Genomic DNA, 14,987 nt, shown 5'->3' with positions numbered 1-14,987 from the left:
GAATTGAAGGTCAGATAAAGAGCTTCACAGATAAGAAAAAGCTAAACGAGTCCATCACTGCCAAACTAGTATTATATGAAATGCTGAAGGGTGTTCTTTAAGAAGAGGAAGAAGAAGAAAAATGTAAAGATAAAAATTATGAACAACAAAGTGACAACAAATACATATCTATCAACAAGTGAATATAAAAGTCAAGTGAATAAAAAATCTGATGAACAGAATAAACTGGTGAATAGAATAGAATCAGGGGGATAGAAAGGGAGTGGACTGACAATTCTCAGGGGGAAGGGAATGTGGGGGGTGCGGGAAGAGACTGGGTAAAAATTGTACACCTACAGATGATGGCAGAGGGGGGGGTAAGGGTAGGGGGTGCGGTGGGAACCGGGGGGAGGGGAGCTATGGGGGGAAAAAGAGGAACAACTGTAATAATCTGAACAATAAAGATTTATTTAAAAAAAAAGGTACAGACAAATACATGGCCTATGTAATAAATAAACAGTATAAAGTACATGACTGTCTAACCACTGTCCTGTACACCTGAAACTAATACAAAATAATAATCGTGAATGTAAACTGTAACCAAACATTGAAATTTAAAAATCAGGAAAAAGACAAAATTGTAACAAAACAAAAAAAAGAAATAGTATAGTTTAAGTAGCTACACTGTACCAGACTCTAAGTACATTTCCCAGGGTCCCTAAACTAGTATTGACAGGATCAAGATTTCATCTCGACTTCTGCCAACAAAGCCCAGCTTCATTTCACAGCACAATATTACCTCCTCGCAGAGTTCTTCTCTGGCTTTACATTTTTAGAAAGCTGTATCTATCAAGATTGAGAGATGATTGCCATCCTTTACAATTGCTGATGCTGGTGTATAAATATAAAAATAGCATAAATGAGAAAAATATAATTAGGAGGAAATCAGTTAGTCTTAAGTTGAAGAGGATATAATTGATGACTTCAAGGGTCATTTTAATATTTTTTGGGTTACTTATTTTGCTAAGATATTTGGTAACAGCTAAGAAACCTCTGATTATTTCTTTTCTAACTTTCTGAAATCTGTTCAGAAAGTTATGCTATCGATAGTAATGCTATCTTAGTAATGTTATCTATAATTCCTACCCAATCATCCTATATAATAAAAGCCTAATAATCTAAATGTCCAACCGTTTGACCAGTCACTATGATGCGCACTGACCACCAGGGGGCAGACGCTCTGACCTGTAGGTTAGCTTGCTGCTATATTTGCTGGAGACAAGCCGGACACACCCTGGAGTCCTCCTGTGGTCCCTCCCGGCCCCGATCGTGCACTGGTGGGGTCCCTTGGCATGCCCTGCACCCTCTCGAAATCCGGGACCCCTTGAGGGATTTTGGAGAGCCAGTTTTGGCCTGATCCCTGCAGACCAGGCCAAGGGACCCCACCAGTGAATGGGCCTGTAGTTGTTTTATAAAAACTTTAAGAAAGCATTTGCACTAATGTAATTCTTATAACTCTGTGAGAGAGATTAGGTGAGAGGGCTCTAAACTATTATGGTGCCTTGGCCCAAATCACCAAACTATACTAAATTCAGAGTAATTGGAAATGCATGTCTATCCTATTCACAACTTGGAACACTTTCCATTACACAGTAGATGCAACCATAATAACAACATTCATTTGTACATCACCATAACTGTCACATGCCCCCCATTTGGTCCTCAGAACAACTCTGTAATGAAAGAAGGCAGGTAATGTTACGCTAACCTCATTTTACAAATAAAGAAAACTGAGACTCAGAGAATTTAAACCATTTGCTAGAGGATCCTTACAGAAGCCTCAAACATAGGCCAGCTGAGGAACTCCAAGTCTAGTGCTTGTTTTGTTATTGAAATTTACTGTCAATTACATGTTGGCTTCAATATAGCTTTGAAACATTTCTTTTCTTACCCTGTATAATCTGGTCTAAGTCTGAACTTTACTAAGTGTACTGAGCTCATGAAAGCATTATGTTCATGCTTGTGTGTGATATAGTAACTTATGTTTCTAATATAATAAGTTTATAATATAGAAACATATTTTCTAGAAATATTTATCTAAGACTGTCAAAAGGATACCCAATTTTGAATGATCAAGAAGAGTTTCTAATTATTACAAAAATTCTACTTAAATCCCAAAAGGAAAAAAAAAATGCCTAAGTTGGCAGTCTGTTAAGTTGTAATCGCCTTCTCCTTGCTTACATCCACTTAATGACACAGTATCATTGCCTTTCTGTCTTTAATTCCTCAGAATCTCCCTACCCAAATGCACTGCCATTACTAAAGCGCAGAATGATCTCACTTAGTAAACCAGCTTCTTGCCCTTTCATTAGGCCCTAATCTAAATTACGGTATAAAGACATAAGGTTCTGTACTCATGACTGGCTCCTGATAAAGGGCACTGGCTTGCCATGTGGCCTGATGAAGTCCTAGGACACAGAAGGATCTTTTTTGGATTTTATCAGTCAATTTATGTTGAGCCAGAAAAATAAAATATAATCTTTGGCCATCTGGTTCTGTAACACTCTGTATTTGTTTAGAAAGGTCATTGTTGTCAAGTTATTGAATGTTATCTCTGGAATTGACAGGAAGAGAGAAGTTTTTGAAAGCAGGCCAGGAATATTAAAGCACCGGATATTAAGGTGTAAAGTAGTAGTTAAAAGGTTGGGCTTTTAGTGTTAAACAAACTACTGTTCAAATCCCAACTCCATTACCTACTAGTAAGAAGTTATCTTGGGCAAGTCAGCAGCTTTCTATTTTTCTCACTGATAAAACATAGATAATGCCACTCTAGAAAGACAGTGCCTCTATAAAATGATACAACACATACATATCACTAGCTTATAGTTACCATTCAAAACATATTCTATAATTATTATGTGTAATTTGTGTCCTCAATTTAATTATGAACAAAGTTAAAATTTTCATTACTTTTATAAATACTTCTCCAGACAGAAGAGTAAAATTTAAACAGGCTCACAATTTATGCTACGCATATCTAATATGTGGGTTTAGAGCCTATCTCTAACAAAAACTTCAGTCCATCTTAAGCATTTAAGCAACATTCCTTCTTTCTTCATGAGCTTTATAGCATGTATTACTTTGTTGGTGGAATGACTGGTTTGCTGTGTCACTGAAGAATGAAGACTAAGCAATAGCAAATCCATAACTATTTCAGTGGAACTAGTACTGCTGTTACTAGACAATATACAATATCCTCATGATGTTATGCAATAGTTATTTTCTTTGCATTAGGTAGTTTTCAATTACTGTTTCACAGCAGTACTACCATCCAGCTATTGCAGTAAGGAGATGATTCATAATTGATTCAGACAGGCTATTTAGGCCCTTTCCCTTTGTGAGATTAGCAATGTAGTTAAAAATATACAAATAATTAAAACAAATATTTTAAAAAGCAGCTCAATCAAAACTCCATCCAGAATATAGCCAAAGAGCAATGTTTGCAATTCAGTAGGCCAGATTTCAGGATCTCAAAGGTGGGCACATATTCCACCTGCACTTTGACAGGAATGGCCATCAGGATGTGTTGAACTGAATTATCCCCACACATGACTGGTTTACCCAAAAATCAAAGTAGCACTATAAGACAGAGCAAAAGCCAGTCTCAGGCTGGGAAAGAACATTTTCATATGTTTTCTACTTCAAAAATTAGCTGCTACACATTTCCCTGTTTGGAGTCAAGAATAAAAAAATAAATTAATTAAATAAGTAAATAGAATAAAAGGCACACATCTTTCATATGAACCACAGGGTGGGTTCTCTGCTTTCTCCATAATACTGACTTAGGAGATCTGGGAGTAATTAAAAATAAATTTCATCTTATATGCATACATGCATGGCCCATGGACATAAACAAAAATATAGTGAAGGCCTGGGGTGAGGCAGGAGCTGGGTGGCAAATGTAAGAGAAATATAAAAACTGGAGTAAAGCATAAAATATAGAATAGTGTTCCCAATGTTAGCATGGAGGCTGTGTGGAAACATACACTGCTGAGTCCCATCCCGTGGAGTCTGATTCAGTAAGAATGGGCTAAAACCAAGAATTTTGCATGCTGAGAAATTCCCACATCATGCTGGTGCTACTGGTCTGGGAATCGCACTTTGAGAGCCACTCCTTTTCAATTGTCTAAATTTTTAAAATACATTAAAAAACAAAACGTAAACTGGAAATTATTTGTTATGAATGTAGATTTATGAAAGACTTGGAGTTCCAATTAGCAAACCTATATACTACGAGGAAAAGCCTTGGTCCTAATAAAAGGATAGTTAATTTATGTGTTAGTGAATCAAACATATCAGAAGATATCTCCTGTCAAATATTCAAATATGGTTCATAAAAGTACCACTAGAGCCCTCGCTGGGTGGCTCAGTTGATTGCAGCATTGTGCCATGCACCAAAAGATTGTGGGTTTGATTTCGGGTCAGGGCACATACCTAGGTTGCAGGTTCCATCCCCAGTTGGGGAGCTTATGGGAGGCAACAGATCAATGTTTCTCTCTCTCTCTCTTCATATCTCTCTCTCTGTCTTTCTCTCTCCCTCCTTCTCTCCTTCTCTCTCTAAAAATCAATGAAAACATATCCTAGAGTGAGGATTAAAAAAAAGTACCAGTTTGAAATGCACTTCACCTTCACTATTTGAAGGAAGGAAATTCAAATATGATAGGCTCCTTGGTTAAAAGGCTTCCTAAAAAACACACAAAACATATCCTAGAGTGAGGATTAAAAAAAAGTACCACTGAGTTTGAAATGCCCTTCACCTTCACTATTTGAAGGAAGGAAATTCAAATGTGATAGGCTCCCTGGTTAAAAGGCTTCCTAAAAAACACAAGCTCACAATATTAATGAAGCCTTAAAATAAAAGGTATCATTATATTCCATTTACAGATGAAATTTCTGCCTCAGAGAGGATAAGACACATCAAAAGGTAAATCAACCAACAAGTGGCAGAGTCAAAACTTTAATACAGATTCAAAGTGTTTCTTTTTTTGTTTCAACCTTACAATATTACAGTATAGTCTTTAAAAGAGTCAGAGAGGTTAGAAGCAACACTGAGATCCTAATTCAATCTAAGTGTATGCAAAACAGAAAATGCTGAAATATATATAGCTGTGAGAACTAAATGGATTATAAGCATTATATCTGTTAGTCTTGAACATAATCATAAACATCACCTATAAACTGTACATACTATTAAATGCCTAGACAGGATCATCAAATATAGGGCACTAGAAGGTAGCTGGTCTACCAGCATTGAAGCATAGTCTTTGGCAGCACAACTCCACTTAGCAAGACATCTGTGGAGATTGGCTGACAGCAAGGATCACGAGCAGATGCTGCATGGTAACAACCATATTCAGAGAAGAGTTGAAGAACACATTAGGTATACACTGAAGTCATACACTCAAAGATGTGGCATTTATGGGCTGCTTGGAAACCAGAGCAGATAAGCCAGCCCAGAGACAGCAATCACCATTATGATGATGCTATTAAGGCAAGTTTACCCTTAAAAAACAAAACAAAAACATTGGCCCCAAATGGTGTTCTAGTGTTTGAGGTCAGGGAGCAGTGTGAAGATTTGCAATAATTATAGGAAACCTCCTAAAATAACTATTCTGTTTCTTAAGAAAGTGAAAAATAAGTAAACAAAATAAAGGCCTTACATGTTAGCAGTAAGTTAAGAACCCAGGAATGATTAGGATGGCCAATATATATATTTTTTATTTCTTAAAAAACAGAATAACAAGTGTTGGTAAGGCTCTGGAGAAATTAGAACCCTTGTGTGCTGTTGGTGGGAATGTAAAATGATGCAGTTATTATAAAAAATAGTATGGAAGTTCCTAAAAAAATTAAAAACAGAATTGCTATACAATCTAGCAATCCCATTTCTGGACATACTAGTATATCCCAGAAGAATTAAAAGCAAGATTTCTAAGAGATATTTGTACACCCACGATCAATGTGGCATTATTCACAATAGCCAAGAGGTGAAAGCAACCTAAATGCCCATCGGTGGATGAATAAAGAAAATGTAGTATACAAATACAATTGAACATAACTCAGCCTAAAAAAAAAAAAAGAAGGGAATCTGTCATACGTTACAATATGGATAAACCTTGAGGACATTATGCTAAGTAAAATAAGACAGTCACAAAAACACTCACACTGCATGACTCCACTTACATAAAACATCTAAAGTAGTCAAACTCTTAGAAAGTAGAACAGTGATTACCAGAGGCTGAGGGAAAGGAGAAAAGGGAGTTATTCTTCAAAGGGTAGAGGGTTTCAGTTTGTAAGATGAAAAAGTTCTAGGGATCTGTATGCATATAGTTAACTCTATTGTACTGCACACTTAACAGTTAATAAGGTTTTAAAAAACTAAGAATGAAAATGTCTTGAAAACTCTGGTAAGGTTAATAGAAGTGTTGGAGAGGTTTAATATCACTGAAGAAAAAACAGTTTTCACCTGAGTAGATTAAGTTTAATCTTTGTCATCTCTTAATAATACCAATTTCTATAATGGTTTCAATCTATGGTCTAAATTTATAATTTATAATGAAAAGGAGGTATACCATATCAAAACTGTTCAGAGGTCTTTTAAAAATCTTACTTATTCTCACCCAGAGAGATGCTCCCAGTTGAGTGAGTCATCATTACTGATGCAACTATGCTTTATTCTTCAACTGTCCTGGGACTGAAAACAAATTGAGAATTTCATTTTTAAATGATAGTTTAACTCATTTGTAAGAAAATTCATTTAAAACACTTTTTCTATACTAAGAAAATTACATATATTGTTTGATATAAGTAAACTTTCTTCATACCAAAAAGCTAAACATGGGTTTAAGTTTCTATGCATATAAGATCACATCTCCACTGGGCTGGGCACCTTTGGAGAACAGAACCAATAATATATGAAAAGGCGGACAAAAAAAAATACTTCTCAAGACTTCTGAAATATTCTGCCCAGGACATTTCTCTTTTCAACAGCCCTTTTTTATGTGCATAACCTTTTTTCCCATTATCTCCTCTATCCTCCAAAGTCCTTTGTTCATCTTTCTCCCCCCACATTTTAGAGGAAGAAAATAACTAAATTTTCCATACTCAAATTTTAGAAACAAAATCAAAGGTATCTCTCATTTCTGTATACTGCTGTTTCATCTCCAGGGAAACAAAGCCACAATTCAAGAACTAGGGTTAATAAAATCTTTTTACACTGACTTGACTTTGGTGCATTTTTCTTATACCATATTTTTAAAATCTATTGACAAGTGTCTAGTAGTATCATAAAATTAAGTCCTTAAGAGGCTCCACGAATCAAAATGTTCTACTGGTAAAAATTATATAAATACATGATTTAATGTGAAAATTACACATTATAACCTAAGAGAATATTTCAGCTCTGTAATATGATATATCCCTTAATTCCTGCCCTTTTTGTGTTAGATATTTTCTAATGTACCTTTTTCATTCCTTGTTTGTCACTAATTTTTTTGTGTTATTTCCTTAAGTGAATGCCCTCGAATTTACAATTAGCATTTTAACCTAAAACATTCTAGTTTGAATTCCTATATAAATGTTTTTCCTGCAATATACCTCCATTCCCTTCCCTTTCTTTTTTTTAATTATTATTGTCGAACAAACTATATCTTTATATGTTATTTTTTTCTTACTGCTTTTAAAATTTCTTTCACTTTTGTAAATTTGACTATGATGTGTCTAACTGAGGATAGCACTATTTAACTTAAAGTACACTGAGTTATTTAATGTGTAGATTAATATTTTAAATTAAGTCTTCTGCCATTATTTCTTTTGGGACTTCAATTATGCATACGTTGACACACTTGATGACACCCCATAGATCTTGTTAAGCTCTGTTCATTTTTATTTTCTTACTATTCCTCACAATGGATAATCTCTAGTGAATTATCTTTAAATTGACAAATTATTTCATTTGTCAACTCCTATCTGTTAAGCCCAACTAGTAAATTTTCATTTCAGTTATTATACTTTTAAACTTCAGAATTTTCATATGGTACTTTTCCAATAATTTCTATGTTGATTGATATTCTCTTTAGCAAGACATCATTCTTATACCTTCCTTTAATTCTTTACATGGTATCATTTAGTTCTTTGAACATATTTATAAAAACTGACTTAAAGTCTGTCTTATTAAGCCCAGATCCGAGATCCCGATGGGACATTAATTCTTTTAGCAGATTTTTGTGGTTTTCTTTCCTATGTGGCATACTTTCCTATTTCTTGCATGTCTCAATTTTTTGTTCAAAACTGAACATTTTAGATAATGTATTTTAACAACTGTAGTATGAAATTCTCCACACTGCCCCACCAAGATTTTTTAACAGCGATTTTGTTTTTATTGATGACACTACAAATAGTTTAGCACTTTTATGAACTAATTTTGTAGAGTCTGTGTTCCCTGTAGTGTGCTGGCCACTGAGCTCTCTACTAATTTTTTTTAAGTTCTATTTTTATTTTTAAGCCTGCCTTTTTAGGAGTCACACTAGGTCAGTATAACTTAGTGGTCAACCAATGATTGGTTAGAGGATTTCCTTAAATGTTTGCCTGTATGTCTTCCATTATTTGCCCAAGGAATTTTTATGGGTAGTCACACCTTTGAAATGCAGACAGTTTATAAGACAGCCCTAGCTTTCTTTTCCTACTTACATAAAACCTCAGCCATAGGTGATCTCCTTCCCCAGGTCTTTCCTGGGCAGGTGCACAGCTGTGCACATTGTGCAACCTTTCAGATCCCCAGGAATACGTTGGAGCTTTTCCAAATTCCCTAGGGTTGGCTAATTCTCCAAGATTTCCTTTTAAAATCCTGGGCAGACACTTGTTTGCCCCAACTGAAATCACAGCCTTAAGCAGTGGATATGTTGCCAACAGTTGCTATTGTTTCAGCAAAGCCCTGATGGGCCTCTTCTTCCCCCAACTGGGCTGAGCTCTGAGTCAAATCAAATAGTCAACCACTCTCTGAGAATAGAGTTTTCCCAGGGAGCTGCAAGCTTGGACAACATATCAACTGTGCTTTGGAGCTGGTGTTTTTAATGAATATCCAAAAGTGGTCAGATCTCTCCACTGTCTGGTCTGTAATGCTGCCAGCTTTTGCTATATCACTAAGCTGGGGAAAGAGGAAAGATGGAAATCGCCTCAAGTTAAAATGTCACAGGCTCCACTGTCTTCTCATGGTTCAGTAGTTTTCTCTTGGGCCATGGATTTTCAGTTCATTCTCTGGTTAACTGCCAGAATTCTGAAATGGTTGGTTGTAATTGTTTTGTCCATGTTTTTGTTGTTTGAGCAAATAAAAGGAGGCCCTCCTTACACCAATGTGAAAGCCAGTCAATCTCTGGAATTTTAAGTCTATCTTCTTGTAGTTTTAAACACAAAAAGCATTTTAACAAAAAATTTGTTTAAAAATTTATACTTATAAATTTTTGGACCATTGATTCTTATCTCTAGTAGAAACATGAAAAAAAACTATATTTCAATATTTAAAGTTCAATAGTAGAGACTCTATTCTCTGAGAGGAAAAAATAAACTGCATGAGCAATGGCTCAATATATTCCCTGCTAATTAATATGTAAATGATCAAAAATAAGGTGACTCCTGGTCTTAGATCCACTTTCAGCCCCAAAAGACTTGCCCAAGTCTTTTCTGGATAACAGAAATAAGTGCAAGTGAGGAAGAAAGACTACTCCATCTTATCTTACCTGGCTGACCCAGGCCAAATCCAACAACTCTGACAGGGAGAGAAGAATCACAAAAGACTGAGAGGGAGAAACTTAACGGAGAAGAGGAATCAGAGCCCTGAACATAGACAGCAACCCTATAGCCTGAGATCTCTCTGAAGAGAATCAGTATGGAGAGATTGGTTTACCTCAGATTCACCCAAGTATCAGCCAAACCCATGTAGTTGTGGTAGAATAAGGTGAGCTTCTGTAAAGGAAAAGAATTATTTATTACTATTATCTCTCTTCAATATTGCATGATATTTGCAAGCCATGAAAAGACCAAAACTGTCAAAAGAGGACAAGCAAAGTAAATATCCTTTAGCAAAACTTTTGTTTTCAAGAACACTGTTATGCTTCTTTTGCTTTTTTTATTGTTGTGTAACAAACCGCCCCCAAACTTACTGGCTCAAGAAAAATAACCATTTGTTTGTAATGCTGCACGCTAAGCTGGGCTTACCTAGGCACTTCTGATTCTCCTGCTGATGGTTACTCGTGATTACTTTCAGCTGGCAGGGGGGAGGTGGGCTCAGCTAGAACACTAGGATAACTAGGTTGCTATTTCCATGCAATCTCAGGGCCTCTCTGTCTCCATGTGACCTCTTTTCCAAATGGTGTCTCTGGGAAGGTAGCCAGATTTCTTACATGATGATTCAGGTCTCCCAAAACACTAAAGCCAAAACGAGGTGGCCTTCTTAGGGCTTACATCCAGACCTGGAGGAGTTTAATTCTGTGGCATTCTGTTTTGTAAAATAAGCTATTGGCCCAGTCCCGATTGAAAGGAAAGGAACTTCACATGGGCATGAATATCCAGAGGTGTGATTCACTATAACCACCATCAATGTTACAGAACAGCAATTTTCAGCTGGTATGCTGCAGAGATTTCTGAAACATGCAACACCTAACTAGTCAGGGGTACTGACCTCTTTTCCCTTAGATTGTCAAATAAAAAAAAAAAAAAGACCACAATCAATACAACAATAGCTATCCAGTATGAATGCCCTGTCTTGAACCATAAATACATAGGTCATATAATACAATTGCATCTTATTGGTCACATCACATAATAGGGTTGCATCTGATTAGCTAATTCTTGGTACAAGAAATCCTTATATACAAGTATAGGCAATTGATTTTTAGAAAGTCACTTTGGAGCAAAAAAGGTAGGTTAATTACTAGTTTTTTTATATCAATCAAAATTATACGTATGTTTTTATTAGATGAGCAAAAAATATATTTTTTGGTGTGCTGCAAAATTTTAGTAATTAGTTTGTGTGTGCCATGAGATTTTTTAAGAAAGGTTAAAAATCACAGCTATAGGGAGCATTTGAGATCTTGCTCCCAAGCATATATTATCAGATAAACGTTTCCTTCCTCCCTCCCTCCCTTCCTTTTTTAAATCACTGCCATAGACAACTAAGACATTAAGGCCAATGTTCACATGACTGAAATGGGAACAATACAAAGAACTATAAAATGGTTAAAGCTAAATGAAGACTGGGCAATTATAGTCAAACTAGAGGCCCAGTGCATAAAATTCGTGCACTGGGGGTGGGTGTCCCTAAGCCCAGCCTGCACCCTCTCCAATCTGGGACCCCTCAGGCAGTCGGACATCCCTCTCGCAATCTGGGACCACTAGCTCCTAACTGCTCACCTGCCTGCCTGCCTGATCGCCCCTAACTGCTCTCCCCTGCCCACATGATCACCCCTAATTGCCACTGTGGCTTTTTCCAGAAAGATGTCCAGAAGACGTCCGGTCTAATTAGCATATTACCGTTTTATTAGTATAGATTCCATTCTCTGTGCCTTCCCATACTGAGCGTCAATCTAGATTCAGTGAGAATCTTAAATATAGGTGGGAGAAAATATGAACCTGATTAATCACTTATAAGCCATATGACCTTGGATAAGTCAATCATCCTCTGTAAGTTTCAGCTCCTCAGTTGTAAAATGGAAAAGTATACAGGCCCTGCTTATGTTAAAGGAAAACTGTATGGAACAAATAAGACAAGAAATGAGTAAAAAGCTTTGAAAACTAAACTGCTATACAAAAATAAGAAAGTATTATTCATCTAACAGATCCTAAGTATAGTCAACCTAGGTAGGCTCTATTCTCTCTATTAATCCTATCTAATAAAGAGGGAATATGCTAATTGACCCTCACGCCATCACAAAGATGGCAGCGCCCACAGCCAATAAGGAGGGAATATGCTAATTGACTGCCATGCCCTCAAAGATGACGGTGCCCACAGCCACAAGATGATGGTGCCCAGTCCCCTCAGCCCCGCCAGGGTGGCAGGCGGGCCCGGCCTTGCCGCACTCCTGCCTCCAGAGTCTCCCAGTCCCCTCAGCCCTCCAGTCGTCCAGGGCCAGCCTGAGGCGCAGGTAAGCCATGGATGTCAGCTGCCCAGCTGCCCAGGGCTGGCCCGAGGCGCAAGCAAGCCTCAGCTATTGGCTGCCCAGCCAACCAGGGCTGCCCGAGGCTCAGGTAACCAGGGCCGGCCGAGGCTTTTGCTGCCGGCAGTGGCAGCAGCAGAGGTGTGATGGGGGCATCACCTTCCCCTGATCGCTGGGTCGCCTCCTGCCCCTGAGGGCTCCCGGACTGTGAGAGGGGGCAGGCCGGGCTGAGGGACCTCCTTCCAGCATGAATTTTCATGCACCGGGCCTCTAGTAAAATTATAATAACCATAGTTAATTACCCCATATGCTAAATTACTACCACAGCAATGATATTATATAGCAGTGATGGCGAACCTTTTGAGCTCGGCATGTCAGCATTTTGAAAAACCCTAACTTAACTCTGGTGCCGTGTCACATATAGAAATTTTTTTTTATATTTGCAACCATAGTAAAACAAAGACTTATATTTTTGATATTTATTTTATATATTTAAATGCCATTTAACAAAGAAAAATCAACCAAAAAAATGAGTTTGCGTGTCACCTCTGACATGCGTGTCATAGGTTCACCATCACTGTTATATAGTATAATAACAGGCTAAAAGTACCCTATGTTCTGTTACTATAAAGAATAACAACACCAACACTAAATGTTTATTGTTGTCTGATTATATGTCAGGTGCTCTTAGATACTTCAGGTAAACTATAATCCTTACAATAAGTCAACAAGGTAGGTATTATCCCTCTTTTAAAAATAAATAAATTGAGTCAAAATACTGATTAGTTAAGTAAACTGCCCTGGTCACACAGCAGTAAATAGAGAAACCATTATGAATTTTTAATATATAATAGGTACTTAAACATTTGTTGTCTAAGTTAAAGAACAAATAAATAAAGCCAGGACTGTCTGACATTTAAAGTAAGGAGTCTTTCAACTATAGTAAAATATCTCCCTCACATAATTTCTATTTTATATGCAGCAATTGAAACTGTAATCACAGCAAACATATATAATTACATGAGCAATTCATCACCTTTATCATCTGCAAAAATTGTTTCCTGTCTAAAAAGTATCTTCATTTTTTTAAAGGTCTAATCCTTAATCCATCTACCAAGTCATTATGAATTATAACGGTCATATTAAAATGTGGAAATACCAAGTGGAGAAGTGATACCAACGTATCTCTAAAATAAAACAAAAAACAGCAAATATTTTTAAATGGCAAAATACGTGCATTATGAATGACAAATAAAAGTTCACATCCTTATATTATGAAGAGGTCTTAAAATTTAAAAGGAGGAGGAGGAACAAAAGAAACTGCCCAACAGGAAAATGGGCTAAAGATATAAATGGATAGTCAACAAAAAAATACAAATGGTTGATAAACATGCTTTTAATTTTTTTTAGTCATTCATTATTTAAAAATGCAAATCAAAGTGAGATTTTTATTCAGCTATCAGATTGGCAAAAATACAAAAAAAAAATTTACAAAGATTGATCATGTCCAGTGTTAGAGAGCATACAATGGTATGACCTTTCTAGAAATCAATCTGCTAGTTGATAAAAACATTCAAAATGTGCCCAGATCTTCTAGCCAGCGATTCCATTCCTAAGAATTCATATAAAGGAAATAAATACCTGCACAAAGATGCACATACAATTAATCATAATATCAATACAAGAGACCATCCTAAATGTCTAGAGAATTGCTTAAATTGACACATTCATATAATGCCAATAAAGAGATAGAAAATGTTATTACCATGAAAGGATGTTTAAGATATGATTATCAAAGTTAAACAAATTTTATGACCCAATTTTTTTAAGGTTTGAATTTGTAAAGGAGAGCAAATGCATGAGCAGAAGCACAGCCGAGAGCACCAATGTGAGCACAGATGCACTCACTACGACATGGAATCCTGAGAAAATGTGACAGTAATCTCGTGAGCAGATGTGTAGTCATCATCAAGCAGAATGATGATGGTATTTTTTTGCTTTTTGCTTTCTTCTTTCTATGTAACTTTCTGAATTTTCAGAATGTTTTACAATGAGCATATGTAATTTTTGTGATCATAATACAATAAAATTATTTTTATTTAAAACTAGAGGCCTGGTGAATGACATTTGGGCACTGGCGGGGGGTGGGGGGGAGGCAGGTTCCCTCAGCCTGGCCTGCACCCTCTCACAGTCCGGGACCCCTCAGGGGATGTCCGACTGCCGGTTTAGGCTCGCTCCCTCCACCACCAACTCTGTGCTCGCCAGCCGTGAGCCCGGCTCCTGTGGGAGCACACTGACCACCAGGAAACAGCCCCTGCATTGAGCGTCTGCCCCATGGTGGTCAGTGCACGTCATAGCAATCAGTTGTTCCGCCACTTAGTTTATTTGCATATTAGCCTTTTATTATATAGGATGATGTCAACTGTCATAAACCCGAGGTCCCATAAACTTTCAAGTGTTATTACTTTAATGTAAAATGCTAATTAAAAATCAGTTGATGTGGATACCAAATGAAAATATATATTTATTCCTTTCAAATGATAAATTCAAAATCAAGTAGTTTCTATCCACAAATCATTTGAATTTATGATTTCTTTAAAAATGTCACTTCTGCCCTGGCCTGTTTTGCTCAGTGGATAGAGCGTCGGCCTGCGAACCGAAAGGTCCCAGGTTCGATTCCAGTCAAGGGCACATGCCCAGGTTGTGGGCTTGATCCCCAGTGGGGAACTTGCAGGAGGCAGCCAATCCATGATTCTCTCTCATCATGGATCTCTCTCTCTCTCTCTCTCTCTCTCTCTCTCT

At 37.0% G+C, this 14,987-nt stretch overlaps 1 protein-coding gene across 36 annotated transcripts in view; it reads right to left on the bottom strand.

Moving 5' to 3' along the window:
- RFX3 (regulatory factor X, 3 (influences HLA class II expression)) overlaps positions 1-14,987 on the bottom strand; it is a 276,259-nt gene that overhangs the window by 217,607 nt on the left and 43,665 nt on the right. For 26 of the 36 annotated variants that reach the window (XM_014546293.1, XM_014546291.1, XM_014546301.1 and 23 more), the window contains 2 exons: positions 9,938-9,996; positions 6,657-6,730 (listed from right to left, as the gene is read on the bottom strand). The exons of 2 other annotated variants lie outside the window; for them this stretch is intronic. In XM_014546293.1, the coding sequence (XP_014401779.1) occupies positions 6,657-6,690 (34 nt within the window). In that variant the 5' untranslated portion in view covers positions 6,691-6,730; positions 9,938-9,996. Of the gene's footprint in view, positions 1-3,416; positions 3,619-3,640; positions 3,707-6,646; positions 6,731-9,937; positions 9,997-10,248; positions 10,409-11,562; positions 11,605-14,987 lie in introns of those variants that run through there. 8 more of the 36 variants (XM_014546292.1, XM_014546294.1, XM_014546296.1 and 5 more) reach the window with 5 other exon arrangements.

This window comes from Myotis brandtii, unplaced genomic scaffold (assembly GCF_000412655.1).
Source record: "Myotis brandtii unplaced genomic scaffold, ASM41265v1 scaffold44, whole genome shotgun sequence".
NCBI lineage: Eukaryota > Metazoa > Chordata > Mammalia > Chiroptera > Vespertilionidae > Myotis > Myotis brandtii.
Note: the sequence above shows the minus strand (reverse complement) of the source record. Positions and strands in the feature narration are given on the sequence as shown.